The 16,238-nt window shown below is 41.7% G+C and overlaps 1 protein-coding gene across 1 annotated transcript; it reads left to right on the forward strand.

Annotated features, from left to right (window-relative positions):
• The first annotated feature begins 267 nt into the window (after window positions 1-267).
• ch25h (cholesterol 25-hydroxylase) lies at window positions 268-1,961 on the forward strand. Its single transcript, XM_012858789.3, has 2 exons — window positions 268-849; window positions 957-1,961. Exons 1-2 carry the CDS (start codon window positions 427-429, stop codon window positions 1,287-1,289), a joined length of 756 nt encoding a protein of 251 aa, XP_012714243.2. The 5' UTR covers window positions 268-426; the 3' UTR covers window positions 1,290-1,961.
• Window positions 1,962-16,238: the final 14,277 nt, after the last annotated feature.

Raw genomic sequence — 16,238 nt, forward strand, 5'->3', positions numbered from 1 at the left:
AAAGCTCGTCTATTAGTGGGAATCCTGAAGCACGTTCTGTACAGAACAAATACATTCCTGAACTAGTCCGACTCTTAACACAGGTTTCCGTCACATCACAGCCTACTGGTCAGTGATCCATAACCAGATCGTTCATTTGAAAGAACTGAATTCATGTTTTAATTGCATGTCTGATGGGAGGAAGAACCCTTGGCTCAAATGCAACTTGACAGAAAAATTAGACCCTGCGGCGAGTTTCCTTTCCTACGCTGTACGGAATTTCCCCTGAGCCAGAGGAACAGGGAAAGATCCACATAAGGGCACGGGGGTGGAGTCAGTAGTGGGAATGTCCTGGTATAAAAAGCGGCTCTGTCAATGAAAACACTCAGACACTGAAAACACTGAGCCACACTTTGAGTTTACTGAACCAGAACCAGAACCAGAAGCATGCTGCTGCAGCCAGTCTGGAACTTTCTGCTGGCACACTCGTCTGTCCAGCGCTCCCCCTTCTTCCCGGTGTTCTTCTCCTTGTCCGTGTACCTCATCTTCTGTTTGCCCTTTCTTCTGCTGGACCTGCTCTCCCTCAGGTGGACCCTGGTGCGCAGGTACAAGTTGCAGTCTCAGAGCTCCATCAGCTGGGCCTCGGTGCGGAGCTGTCTGGCTCTGACCCTCTACAACCACCTGCTCTTCATCTTTCCACTCACTGTCCTCAACTGGTACCTGCGGCCGGTGCAGCTGCCACAGGAGGCTCCACCTCTGCATCACCTGCTGGCTCAGGTGCTGGTCTGCCTGCTCCTGTTCGATTTCCAGAGCTTCGTCTGGCACCTGCTGCACCACAGGGTGCCCTGGCTGTACCGCACTTTTCACAAGGTAGGTTCAGAGTTTACGGTTGTTTTAGATTAATCCGTCGCTTTGACTGATCTCTCTGAAAGTTTTTTTTCCCCTCCTGCTCACCTTTCCTCCTTCTTCTTCTGCAGCTGCACCACACCTACACCTCCACCTCAGCCCTAACCGCAGAATACTCTGGGGCCTGGGAGACCCTGAGTTTGGGCCTTTTTGCTGCCGCCAACCCCATGTTGCTGGGCTGCCATCCCCTCACAGAGATGGTTTTCTTCATCGTGAACATCTGGCTGTCAGTGGAGGACCACTGTGGCTATGACCTGCCCTGGGCCACGCACCGTCTCATCCCCTTTGGACTGTATGGCGGTGCACGCCACCATGACCTCCACCACCTCAAGTCCAAATGCAACTTTGCCCCCTACTTCACACACTGGGATCGTTTGGCCGGGACACTTTACACGGGGGACTGAAGGGACTAACTCTTTCTGAACGTACTTCAGCTCAGACTGTAGCAGGTCTATGAACGTCCTGATGGAGACGTTCAGAGACCAGTCAGAGACTTTGTTAAGCTGTGGACATATGGGCCAGTGAAAAAAAACATCTGATTTTTATTTCAGTATTTAAATTTATGGATATATTTATTATCTGTTGATGTTTTGAGCCAGGTTCAAAGCTTCCAGGAGTCTGTGTCATTATTTATAAAGAGAACCTTCAGGACCTGCAGTCAGAAGAAAGCACTGATCTGTCCTTTGGTTCTTTAAAGACTTTCATTAAGGTTGATCTTTAAACAGTCAGAAAATGTTCATGTTGAACGGTTTAACCTGTGTATCTTGTTTAGTTTTATAAACATCTCATAAGGTTTCTGAGGAACAATGAAGGAACAAAAAGAAGGTGCTGGGGAGGAGGATGAGGAAGAATGAGAAATGCTTTGTAGTTATTTATTTTAGGTATTTATCGGAGAGAAAATAAAGTGTTTGAAGGAGAATGTGTAATCCCATGTACAAGATGTGAATGAAATATTGCACAGAGAATGGAAGCATTTTTTGGTGGGACCAGATTTGTTTCTAAACCTAGTATATCCTTTGGAATCTGAATGGTTTACTTGACCAGCTGCTTTTCCAAATAAAATCTTGAAAAATGTACTCTGATTTTATTCATTGAATCCCTTAGACAGGTAGTGATCACATCACTGATCACATTTAACTGATGAAGTGTTGTTGATTATGACTTTCGGATCAGATGTTGTTGATCACATTATTGTCCTAATCATCGTAGGTTATAGTGTGGATCCAGGCGTTCAGACCTGAGTGAACTGTCTGTAGATGATGGTAGTGGACTGAATTCATATAGCGCCCTCAAAGCCACATTCACCCACCGATATGCAGATTGGGGATAAGTGCCTTGCCCATCAACGTGTCACAGGAGGAAGCTGGAATTGAACCCACAAAATTCCAAATGCAAGAAGACTACCCACTGAGGCACAGTCACCAGATCAGAACTGATGATTCAGTCCGTTCTGATGTTTCTCTATTTGTGTGGTGATTGAAATGAACTGAGATCATATATTCTTTTGGCACACTTTTACTTTCAACATATCCATAAAAACCCTGACTTTAGGTGCTTTTATGAATATTACGTGGGGTCCCGTGGTTCTGAGCTCGATGCTAAGTTTCTCTAAAGGACTTTCTGACCCCTCAGCTGATATTAGATTAAACATTTATCCTGAAAAGAATTACCTTTTATTTCATTCAGACCAAAGGTATTGTCTCCTTTGTCTCATCTGCGTCATTTCACCTGGGAATTTCAGTCCCTTCCAGCAACATATTCCACCAACAACTGAGATGGGAGCCATGAGGAACAAATTCTGACTGCATTGGCTGCAGGTCTAATTCCGTCCCTGAAACAGCTTTGATCTTTAAAAAGATGGTCTGATGCAAATCATGATCAATTCATTTGAATAAAATTAATTCTCAGTTGCTTCAGAAAAATATTGAAAATGTGCACTACACTGGCTGGTAAATTAATATTCTGATAAATTTCTATATGTTTCAAACATACATAAGCATCCTTAGGATCCACTGGCATGTTTTAGTTGTGTCTCTGCTCCAGCACACCTGAATCAAATAGTTACATGACCTCCTGAGCACCCATCAAGGGTGCAGAGGCCTGTTAATCAGCCATTTATTTAAGTCAGTTGTGTAAAGGCAGGCAAACATCTAAAACATGCAGGACAGTGGGCCGTGAGGATCAGGGTTGAAGACCTCTGTGCTAGTCAAATCAAATCCAACCAGTTTTTTCATATCGTACCAACGTACAACATGTCATCTCAAGGCACCTTACAGTCAATTCAATCAAATCATCCAAACAGATTGGTCAAAAGGTTTTCTATCTGGGGAAACCCATTAGATTGTCTCGACTCACTGACTTGCAGCATGTATTCCTCCTGGATGAGCATGTAGCCACAGTGGACAGTTGCTTGCATTGTGTCATTGGCTCAATCCAAATACCCTTATAGAGCAAGGACTCTTTAGCAAAAGCAGAAGTGCGTCAGCGGTCGCCATGATAAGTGCTGTCCCAATAGTGCAGTCAGTAAGGAAGGAGGTAGAAAAATAGCCTGTGTGCTCCCTACGGCGGCTAGTTTTGCCTAGGAAACCTGCGACGTCCCTAAACCCTTAAGATATCCCACAATCCTTTGCATGATATGAAGTATCAGCACAGCCCCCTTACAGAATTCAACGAAAATGTCCGGAAAGATCATGCACTTTGTTATTCATTTTGGGAAGGCTGTAAGCCTGGATTTGGCTCGCATCATCCATGTGGGTCTCTGTCCCATAATGACGTCAGAGTTAAAGGCTGTCTAAATTTGGCACAGCAGTCTGAAACTCCTTTCCTTCCCACCATAGAGTTCTTACTGTTGACCCCATGAAAGGTCAAGGAACAGGAGCTAGAAGCTGTTATTATGGGTATTCGGATGGAACCATTGACTTCGCAGCAATCGCTCATATGGAGCATGCATGTAGCGATGGTGGAGAGGAAAACTCCCCTTTACCAGAAAGAAACTTCCAACAGAACCAGGCTCAGTGTGAAGATCCTTCTGCCAAGACCGACTGGATGTTTGAGAAGACAGAGCTGACACACAAAAAGAGCACAGATGCACTAGAGTTTTCTTTGTTTTGTTTTTTTACTGAAGGACTACATTCCATGTGAAAGAAAAGCTCCTGAAGTGTCTTCATCTAATTTAGGCAGATAAACTCTGAGCCAGCATTAATGTCTAGAAGATAAACAACAGCACATACAGTTAATCACAGTAATAGCTCAAACAATAGCTATGTATATGAGCAAAAAAGAGTAAACCACTCAAAGGCAGGACCAAGTGTATCATCTATAAAAGAACACAAGGTCACCAGCAGCAGCAGCCCAGCTGTCAAACAGCAGCCAAATGCCAGCTCGTTCCCTCTGTTTGAGGACCTGTTCTGGTTGATAAATTGGATCATATTTGATCTTCTGATTGCTCATGTGCAGACAAAACTTACCAACAGAGCCAATTTTCCTTTTTCATATTAGAAACACTTTGCAAATTGTATTTAATAACGAATAGTGTTATGCTGCAGTCAGGTTTCCATTAGACAGCTGAGAGTGTGTGGCTCACAATATAGCCAGGCTAAGATAGTGGCTGACAACACATCATCTTTTTTTACCAGTCTATCTCTGTGAATGTCAGTGAATGTCACTTTGATCGTTGGAGATCTTACTGTGTGTTCAGGGCTGTCGTCCTACTGGAAGGTAGACCTCCTCCCCAGATGTTTGTCTTTTGCAGCATCTAACATTTGTTCTTCCCAGACTGTCCTGTTTATGGCTTCATCAAACTTCCTGTCAACTTGGTCAGCTCCGCTGTTCATAGTGAAGAACACCGTACCCACAGCATGATTCTGCCACCACAGTGTTTCGCTGGGGGAATGGTATGTTCAGGGTAATGACCACTTTTAGTTTTCCTCCTTTTTGTGTGTTGGTTCTGTTGTTGCCTATGTGGACACTTTCTTCCAGATGTTTGCTGTGTTTCCTACAATGCTTGTGGAAAACTGCAAAGAGGAATGTTATGGGTCTCAATAATGGCTTCCTTTGCGCTACTTGGTCATAAATGCCAGATTTGTGGAGTGCATGTATAATAGTTGTCCTATGAACACCTGAGCTGTAGACCTCTGTCGTTCTTCCTGAGATATTATGGGCCTCTTGGCTACTTTTCTGATTAACACTTTTTTCCCTGGCCTGTGAATTTAGGTGGACAGCCATGTCTTAATATTTTTGCAGATAATGGATTGTAAGATTTTATTCTGTGTGGTAACCTAACCCCTCTTTAAATTTCTCCACGACTTTATCCTGTCTGGTGTGTGCCTTGGTCTAGGTCTGTGTATATATGATAGTGGAAAGCCTAACATTCCCACATATTTTGTAATGTAATTGAAATGAATAAATGAACCCAGCATTATGTGAAGCCAGAGAATCTAGACATGTGGCAGTTTTTGCCGTGAAATTAATGTTTTTGCAATTTTTCTGGAAGTTTCCCCAAGTCTCTTTTTGAATTACTGTGTACGCACAAGACCGTCTTACCTGCTCTCCTGCTTCTCAGGGGATCGTGTGAAAAAAATCTCCCAAATTCACTCTGGTCTTACTTCTTTCTACTGAGGCACAGCAGGAGAATGTAGCAGAATGAGGGAACATGGTCTTTATGTCCTCCAGAAGCCTAAGTCATAATAAAACAAGTTCAGTTTACTGCTTATTGCAACTAGTGCAAACAGACAGATGTGGACCTGGATGGTGTCTGTTTCTTGCCTTCTCATGTTAATGATCAAGATCATCAGCTGATCCTCTCATACTTTAATTGCTCATCTTTTCTAAAACGTTCCCTTTCCAAAAATAAATTGCACAACACGTGCCCTCTTTTAACAACAAACGAGCAGATAAAATCAGCTTCTTCCAAAAGCTCTAAACCTCCTGAAATCTGAATCTGAGGAGACGATCTGTAAACATCAGTTGGGAAGGGATGTCCATAATTTTTTGTTTTCTTTTAGCAAAGTGTCGCGAGACAGCCTGCTTGCACAAACGTGCATGACTCACTGTTCACCAGAAATTCAACACGTGCCTTAATGGAGCATAGTTTTAACGTCAGTGGGAGGATGATGAAACTTATTTTAACACAAGAGGAGAGAGGCCAATGGAATCTAAGAAAGTATCAAAGGCACAATTATCCAATTACTTTCAGTTTATACACGGAAACAAACCCGCTCCAAAGACCTGCCAGAAGAAAAGTGATTTCAAAACAACACACACGGGCTAAAGGGATACCGATGGAGACCAGACTTTAAAGTGAAGGGCAGTTTATTGCTTGTGAGGGAGCTGGTGCACATACACCAACAGTGTCATAAACAAGAGCAATTAACATGGGAAAATTCTCAGTATTGCCGTCCTTCTTAGCTTATGCAGCTAGCTAAACACGATAAAGCAAGTTTTCTTCTTTGAAGAAGATCAATGAGTAAACTGTTGAAATTCTTAGAGTATGTCATAAAAGTAAGTACACCCTTCATGTTTTGGTCATATCTTATATCTTTCCCTGGGACAACACTGACAATATGGTGCATTGACACAGTGTCAAGTATTCAGAGTACAGCTTGTAACAGCATAAATTTGCCGTCCCCTCAGAAATTACCCAACACACAACCATTAATGTTCAAGCACCTGGCAACAAAAGTCATTACACCCCTAGTTAAATATGTCCAAATTGTGTCCAATTCACAAGTTTCCCTCTTAGATGTCTCGTTAGTTTGACGTCTCAGGTGTAAATGGGAAAGAGATGTATAATATAGATGGCTGTGTTGAGGGATTTTGAGTGGACAGAAGATTTGCACTGTTATACAAGCTGTACACTGACTACTTTAAAATGTTTTAAACTGTCACATCATCAGTGTTGTGTCATGAAAAGATATAAGACATTTACAAATATGTGAGGTGTGTACTTACTTTTGTAAGATAATTTATCTTTTCTTGGGCAGCGGCTAACTGGCCCTTCAGCAAAGCTTGAGTTCTCCTATAAAACCTTTAACTAACCTAAAGCAATGGATTTTTCCGAATGACGACCTTATCAGCATTTAACATGACTAAGACAAGGAATTTCCTTGATCGAACTGATCCAAAACTTCACAAACACAAGTGGTATAATTGCTTTGCAATTTGGATGAGGAGAACTAAAATTTGGATTTTGAAAATAAATAGAGATAAGGCTTAACATTAATCATTCAAAGGTCTCTGCCACTCCTCCATGGCCTGTATTTTGAGGAGTGTGAAAATTTAGACAATTAAAAGGAGTTAACTTAGATATGCTGAAAAAAACAACTGTTGCGTTTAGGTTTTTGGAAACCAGAAAAAAATCAATCTCGAAAGAAAATCCAGTCATTAACTAATCAAAGATCAATGTCTGTCATCCTGTTTCGTCACCAGGTATGTTTAATGTCACCTGTTTTATTAGTGTGTTATGAGGAAGTACATGTGTACCAGTTTGAAACACCCACATTTATCCAAGGTGTGACCTAAATGAAATCAGTTGTTTGTCAAGAGTACAGATGGGGCTTTCCTGTAGTTGAGTCGCAACCTACAGCTGTGATACTTGAGGAGGGCAGATCCTCAGTAGGTGTTTCATTGCATTTCAACACTGTTCGGACCTTTTCAGTGGGAGGTTCAGTCATGTTTCCAGTTTGGAGCTAGTCGTTGAGTTTCAGATTAAAGGATTGATTTAATCTATGTCAATCCCTGCTACCTGACTAGTCACTGATTCCACCTGCTGTAGAAGCAGGATGCTCTGCTGCACATGCTGAAAGTCATCTCTGGGTGGAGAAAAAGGAAAAAGGTTTAATGTTTGGTGTCTGGAAGTCTGTGGTTTCAGTTCCTGCTGATTTTACCACATTTTTTCAGAAAAACAGAACCACGATTTTCACTATAATTAAGCTCTGTTACAACAGAATAGCAACCTTTACAGAAGAGCACACATCCTCTTTATTCTGCTGATTCCTCATTAACGGTTTTGACTGTGGCCACAAGCTTCCCAGAGCTGAAATTCTAGCGAAACATCTCCACTTGGGTCTTGTCTGTCATTCAGAAATCTTGTCCTTAATTCAGGTGCATCTTTGCACAGCTAAGTCAAGGTGCCACATTGTTTCCAGATAAAAGACACTCTCTCCTTCATCCCTTTCACACAGCCGTGCTTGTCCCGTCTTTTCAAATTTTTCTGTCAGTAACTTTAAACTTTAATGGTCTAACTGAGGGCTTTTAGAATCTGAGATGAAAAATCTGAGATGGAAAATTTTCCGCTTTGTCTTTGTAGAGTAATGTCTAGTTTGGAAATGACTTAATAAATCCCTTCCCAAAATGTTTCACAACAGCCGTCGCTGCTGTCTCTTAGTCTGTTTCACACCTCATCAGGCACAAGACGCTGCAACACACACGGCATATGAGAGGAATGTGTGCAGTGATGCATGTTTGAGATAATAATCAGGATAAATTACCTTTCAATTTTAACTTTTACACGGCAGTGGAAGCATTTGAGAGGAATGTTCTCAGACAAAACACCAGCTCCGAGTCAGGTCTCCTTCCACCTCACTAGGTTCCAGTAACAATCTTATAAAAGTTGGTTACACCCATAACGAAACACAGCTGCCATTAAGCTTCATTTATAAAAGCATTATTTCATTTTTGAATATTGTAAGGGGCCCTTACAATATTCAAACAATTATATATCTTAAACCTTACTAAGGGCCATTTACAAGATATATTAAAAAAATTATTAGGCTCTAGAGCAGGGGGCATCAAGTAGCCCCCGAGGACCACATGTGGTGCCCACAAGCCTGTTCTAAAAAAACAAAAAAACAATGGCTTTTAATTATTTCTATTAAACCTTTATTTAACCAGACCCACTTAGATCAAGACCTCCTTCGCAAGGGTGACCTGGCAAAGAAAGACAGCAGCACACATAGTGGACAAGACAAACAATAACAAAACAACCATTAAAATATATAAAGTGGGAGCAATCATCTAATTACATCAGTACCAACATACAAATAATGGGTGCTTGTAAAAGATGAATTTGTTCATTATAGGAAAACTTGAACAAATTTCTATCGAAGTTTATCGGATTCTTAGACGGGAGGAGTCGTCATTAAGTTAACTTGGAACCACCTCTAGGGCCCCGGTGACCTTTTAATGAATGAAGGATGAAGGGTGAAAGATTTCCCTGAAACCATCAACCTCCAGATTACCCACCCACACACACACATAGATATATCAGGCGTTGAGAGGCGTGTTGGAACTGGATCAGCCTGTTGCGTAAATTGTTTTGTTGCAGTCACATGATCATACACATATTTCATCATACTGAGCTGAGGACCGATGACAAGTAATCCGTCATTTTAGATTTGTACAGTGTACTTGAGTGCTCTGAAAGGCGCTTTCAAATACAATTTCTTAGAATTATTGTTAATCAGTTATTACTATTAATCACAAGCAGTGGCGTCTCTGGCACGATAAGTTAAGAGGGGCACAAAAACTCAACACCTCTTAGCAGCAACTCATTTTTTTGTGATGTATACAACACAACTAAGATAAGATAAGATAAGATAAGATAAGAAAGTCTTTATTGATCTCACAATGGAGAAATTCACTCGTCACATCGGCTCATACAAGAAGGTGCAGAGTAGGGAAGGTGCATTCAATTATATACAGTGAATCTTCATATCTACAATGGATCAAAAAGAATACTAAAAAATACAAAAAGAAATAGGAATGGGCATATGATGTATTATTTACATTCATAGTGGTCTATATATATATAAATAAACATATATATATATATATATATATATATATATATATATATATATATATATATATATATATATATATATATATATACTTATATATATATACATATATCTATACGCCTACATACATACGTACCTACACGTATATATGTGCATATACATTTGTGTATACATTTGTACATACATACATACATACATGTGTACTGACTTATGTTCAGGTGTTGATAGCAGCAGAAGTCACTACATCAGGATTATTGCACGGATTGTGGCCTAGTGTATTAATTAGATTATTGCACATTAGTCATTGCACATTACTTATTACTATTGTGGTTACAGTTACAGTGCAGCATTGTATAATCTGATAGCAGCAGGAATAAATGACCTGCGGTAGCGCTCCCTTTTACAGACAGGATGTCTAAGTCTTGCACTGAAGGAGCTGCTCAGCTCCTCTACAGTCTGGTGCAGGGGGTGGAAGGTGTTGTCCATGATGGATGTGAACTTGGACAACACCCTCCTCTCAGCCACTTCCTCCACAGAGTCCAGAGGGCAGCCCAGGACAGAAGTGGCCTTCCTCACCAGCTTATTCAGCCTCTTTCTGTCCCGCTCCGCGCTGCCAGGAGCCCAGCAGACGACAGCGTAGAGGAGGGCTGAGGCCACCACAGAGTCATAGAAAGTTTTTAGCAGAGGCCGGCTCACTCCAAAGGACCTCAGCCTCCTCAGGGGGTGGAGCCGGCTCTGGCCTTCTTATACAGAGCGTCGATGTTGTGAGTCCAGTCCAGTTTATTGTTGATGTGAACACCCAGGTATTTGAAACTCTCCACAGTTTCTATGTCCTGCCCCTGGATGTTCACAGGTGAGTGAGGTGGGGGTCTTCTCCTGAAGTCGATCACCATCTCCTTGGTCTTACTGGTGTTTAAGCACAGATGGTTTTTTTTCACACCAGTCCACAAAGTCCATGATGACCGACCGGTACTCCAGCTCGTTCCCCTCAGACACACAGCCCACAATGGCCGAGTCGTCAGAGAACTTCTGAAGGTGGCAGCTGTCCGTGTTGTAGGTGAAGTCCGAGGTGTAGAGGGTGAAAAGAAACGGAGACAGAACGGTGCCCTGGGGGGCCCCGGTGCTGCAGACTGCCACCTCTGACTGACAGCCGTGCAGCCGCACGTACTGAGGGCGGTCAGTGAGGTAGTCGATGGTCAGTGAGGTAGTCCATGGTCCAGTCAGCCAGATGTTTGTCCACCCCAGCGTCCTCCAGCTTCCCCCTCAGTAGCACCGGTCTGATGGTGTTGAAAGCGCTGGAGAAGTCAAAGAACATGACTCTCACAGCGCTCCCGGTGGTCTCCGGAGGATTTGTGCCACATGGCTGTCTACTGAGTAGTAATGCTAATTATTACAAATGCATGACACACTTATATTTTTACTTTTATTTTAAAAATATTATATTAAATTAAATTCAGCAAATGTTGTCTCAAGGCTTGTTACAAAAAACTCAACTAAAAGTTTGAATATTCCGATTTCATTCCAGTTATCAGACAATACAATCAAATTTCCCTGAAGCCACCAGCCTCTAGACCACAATCTTTTCATATATATGAGGCTTTTGGAGGCCTGTTGGAACTGGTCCGCCTGTTGCGTACCGTTCTGCTACTTTCCCACGTTTCATCATACTGAGGTGAAAGACAGATATATAGTAATCCTTAATTACTACTAAAAACAAATATGTTGAGCTAACTATTACAAATGCATGCCATTATTTTGGATTTTTATTTAAAGTATAGTATTAAATTAAATTCAGTACATCTATACGTAGCACACATTATCAAACAATTTTGTCTCAAGCCCAAAAAAACAAAACTCAATTCTGTCCAAACATACAGATTTAAAGTCAATTATATACAGTTGGATTATTAACTTGATCTTATTATCAAACAATAAGATCAAGTTGAGTTTATTATTCAAATTGGTCAAAAACTTTCTAAGGAAATCTAAGGAAACCCAGCCAATTGCATCAAGTCATTTATTGCAGCATTTATTCCTTTTGGATGAGCAATAGCGAGAGAGGACTGACAGAATGTAAAAGTTTAGAGTACTTTTGAGATCACGTTTTTACATCAAGAGTAAATGTTTCTAAATGAGGGTCTATTGTTCCACACAGTCAATGTTCATTTTAACAGGAAGACTCCCCCAACAGAACCTGCCACAGTGTGAACGGCCACCTGTCACAACCCGAGAAGACAGAGCATGCACACAGCTTAAAAAGAGTCCCAGAAGGATTGATTGAGGAGTAATCTCTATGTTAAAGAAAGAGTCATTTATTTCATGCCTCGTTACCTTAACGTGGCCCTTTTTAATATTTTTTGGATTTACCTGCCATACCCTTGTCAGACACCTACAAAGCTTTTTATTTCTGGACCTAGATTTATACAACAACCAACGAGCCTTGGCTAGCCCCTGGATATATCTGCCTATCTCTGCTTATCCAGGCATTAGCCAAGCCCGTCCCCTGGATCACAATCAAGCCACAATTGTCCTTCCTGACACACCTGCAGGGAGCAAGCCAGCTCTCCTCACTAGCCCCATTTACGCTACCCTTGTTAAACCGTTCCATGCCGAGTTCAGGCCGAGCTTGGTTCTGACGACCATTTACACATCACCATAGCACGGTTCCACGCCTCCTAGTGACGATTTGCAGTACTGCTGCTCTCTAGGATTGAAGGAGGGACTCAAGCAAATCAAAATGGCGGCGCCCGTAACATTCAGGAAGTTATGCTTGGTTATAATTGCTTTTTGCAGAGAGTCAGGCGAAGACGTCAACCTTTGGTGAAGTTACTTGACAGAGTCGGCTTTTTTACTTACTTACTTACTTACTTTACAGACGCAGGAAACAACGACAAACGTTGAGGTTCATCACACTGCTAAGCAGAATTATCACTGGAAACCGTGTGGCACGGTAGGGAAGCTAGTATTATTATGAATGTCCAAAACCGCTAAATTAGTCAGCTGACTGTAAGGAGATGATGTGGTCTGCTCATGCGCTCTTTGTTATCTGAGAACCGAGCCAGGGAAAAACCGGGCCGAGCCAACTTAATTACCCCATTTACACTACCCCTTTTTAACCGTGCCGAGACCAGTCCGAGCTTGGTAACAGAGATAACTATCAAGTGTAAATGGAACACAAACTGAACTGAACTGAGCCACACACAACCGGACCTCGCTAAATGCAGACCAGTTCCATGTGTGGGCTCGGCTCGGTTTTTCTCTGGCCCGGTTCTCTAAAAACAGACCGCATGAGCAGACCGCGTTATCTCCTTACAGCCAGCTGACATTTCAGACATTCATAAAAATACTAGCTTCCCTACTGTGACACACGGTTTCCAGAGATGATTCTGCTTAGCAGTGTGATGAACCTCAGCGTCTGTCGTTGTTTCCTGCGTCTGTAAATCCTTATTAGATGTTTGTTTGTCTTATCCACGTCCCAAAAGCCGACTCTGTCAAGTAAATTCACCAAAAGTGTGACTCTCCGCAAACAACGAAATATCACAATAATAATCAAGCATAACTTCCAGAATGTTACAGGCGCCGCGATTTTTATTTGCTTGAGTCCCTCCTTCAATCCTATAGACCAGCAGTACCGCAGATCGTCACTAGGAGGCGAGGAACTAAGGAACCGAGATAGCGTGGTGTGTAAACGGTCGTCAGAACCAAGCTTGGCTTGATTAACTGATCCAAGCTCGGACTGAGCTCGGCATGGATCGGTTTAACAAGGGTAGTGTAAATGGGGCTAATGTCAAGTCTCCACCCTGCTCCTGCAGAGGACATCAATCTATCACCAGTTCTCCAGGTGGAGAACATTAAGATCTTGCAGGAGCAGAGCTAAACAAAATTAAAGGTCAGATGTCACTTATACAATGAAAAAAAAAAACAGAGAGAGAACATAAAGTTAATAGCTGAAAAAATACAAAGTTTGACAATAGTATAGGAATATAGCAGTGTGAGGAAAAGTAGCCATTATGTCCTCCAGCAACCTAAGCTGCTGAGAAAGCTCAGGATAACCCACTCCACTCTAACTGGAAGCTTTATCAAAAAGAAATGTTTTAGGCCTTTCATTATAAAAGTGAACCAGAGTATTTGCCAACTTTATGTTAACATTTTCTTTTCAGTTAACACGTAAAAAATGTGTTTGTTGTGTTAAAAATAAATAAGTGTGCAATGTTTACATTTGGTTGCAATTGGGTTTAGTGTAGATAAAGCTAATATTTCTTATAACTGAGAAAGCTCAATTGGATCAAAACGATCCAAACAGAGATCATGGCCTTACGGTTACCAATGTTGCCTCACTTCCTGAGGATGAAATAATCACAGTTGAGATGATGCCAGCGATTTTGGTTTTGATTGAATCAAATTTATTCATAAAGCTTTCCATAAAGTCATTACTGTTGAGAGCTGAGTGAATGGATGGATTAACAGAGCTATGACACAGCAGGTTTGGCAACTGTACTGTGATTAAATAGGACTCCTCTATGTATTGAATGTCTTTGTCTCTCCAGTTTCCTTGCGTTGTGTGTTGCTCTGAACGAAACCAGCGGGTTAGCCACCTATGAATAATTACCTTCTTTTACAAGCCGGATGCATTGCCTAATGTAACGTGCAATGAGGTAGTGACATAATGAACAAGAATTTCAACTTGTACAGTGGTAGAAATTAAGTTGCTGCCAATGCTTTTCTGACTCCGAGGAAAGCAAAAATGGAACAGATTGAACAGAAGTCATTTTGCCTTGTGGCAGAGTACTTGGTAAGATTAAACTATTAAAATATTTAATAAAAAATGTTAGAGAAGATATGGTAATGAGGAAACAGTAATTTGCCTACACAAACTCCTGAGTTTGAAGACAAGAGTGGGTAGGATATTTGGAGCAAAGTCAATGGAATCAAAGACCGATGTCAGTGGCTTAATTAAGGCTACATTTAGGTTACCACTTTCAGTGAAACTGTACAATTGAACCAAGCTGTACAGTTTTATTTGGCCTTGTGTATTAAGGAAGCCCCTGATGGCTGTATTTCCAGATGTATGATTAAAGCAATAAGTGTTTATTTAACCACATTTGGCATGACACCATGGATAATTAATGACGTGACAAGCCTTCCGGCTGCAAAAAAAGTCAATGTCTCCAATGTCAAAAGGCAGCTTTAAATAGTTTTGCTAAAAAGTAAACTTTGCTTGCTCCAATAACGCTTTTCTCCATAAAGAGCAGCTGTGTAGAAACTGGAACAAAAGGCTACATGCTATTTATTGAAATACTAAGTTCAATAAACTCCACAACAGGGACTTTCCCTGGAAATCAGGGACATCTGGTCCCCCTGCTGTAGATCCATGAGTAAATATCTGTAATGTCGGTTAAACCGATCGTTTTATGTTTTCAACTAGAATATTGGACACATTGAGAGGAACGATTGATGATAAAATAAATAACATGAGTGATGATTGAAACAATTCAGTCTCACCAGCAGCAGGATATATAGAGGTTAGATAGACCCAGCTATTGCTTTGGTTGTCCAGTAAGCTAGATTTTTACCTGAGTAAAATATTTAGTTTGCAAGTTAAATATAGAAAATCGTCTGTGATTGCAGCTTTTGTTCATCGGAGGACAGTGTTTAAAGTGTGACCACAGTTTTCCCAAGACTAGGCTAAAATGCAACTTAGGACTTTTCATTTTCTTTCTGATGCTTGGATGTGAACCTTGGTCATCAGGAGTAGGGGATATTTGTGACAAAAATATGGTAAATAGCAGCACTAAATCATTTTCCAGTGGCACTCCCTCTACAGCACCTTTTTAAAATAGCACTGTCGTAAACACTGGCTGCCCCCCACACCCCACAGATACTGTCACTCTCAGCAGCTGGAAGGGTGGGGGAGCCCTGACGTAGGAAGCCTTTGGGGCTTGATCGTCCTTAGGGACTCCTTATACAGCTGCCCGGTACCAGGTTCCAGATCGATTGCAGGATTCTGTGGTTGGGGAAGAACAAACTCAGGCATGGGAGGAATTTGGAAAGACTAGAAAAAGAGACCCTTGGTTTGCCTCAAGGAAGTTCTGGACAACCGTATGGGAACTCAGAAAAGGGAAGCAGGGACCATCTCAAGCTGTTTATGCTTTGGGCGAGGAACTGCTTTGTTAGAAATGTGGCGTATGAGTAGAATGAAGAAATGGGATGAACGAGTGGAACGTCAGTCCTGGGAGCAACATGCAAACCTAGACAGTCTGGGACACAAGGCAGGGACACAAGGTCATCAGATAGCACCCAAGTGGTGACACATTATTTTACTGACGACATGTTAGGAAGCGTACAGCCCATGCACGGGCGTGTACCTAGACTTCTTTATAATGCTTAAGAAATGATCAGTCGGGTCTCTTGCCACATTCATTGCCGTTGCGTCATGTTCGATCAGGAGCCCATCAGCGCTGATGTGTCTGTAAACCATTCCTCTGCCTTTTAGATTAAATATGGCAAAATATAGTTGCGGTTTGAAGAGTCTTTTTATTACAACAGAAGTCTACA

This window comes from Fundulus heteroclitus, chromosome 10 (genome assembly GCF_011125445.2).
Source record: "Fundulus heteroclitus isolate FHET01 chromosome 10, MU-UCD_Fhet_4.1, whole genome shotgun sequence".
NCBI lineage: Eukaryota > Metazoa > Chordata > Actinopteri > Cyprinodontiformes > Fundulidae > Fundulus > Fundulus heteroclitus.

Excerpts from the sequence above, each read along its gene's own strand:
- ch25h (XM_012858789.3), top strand. The coding sequence starts at position 427 with ATGCTGCTGCAGCCAGTCTGGAACTTTCTGCTGGCACACTCGTCTGTC. Across the intron at positions 850-956 it reads TGTACCGCACTTTTCACAAG|CTGCACCACACCTACACCTC; the intron begins GTAGGTTCAGAG and ends CTTCTTCTGCAG.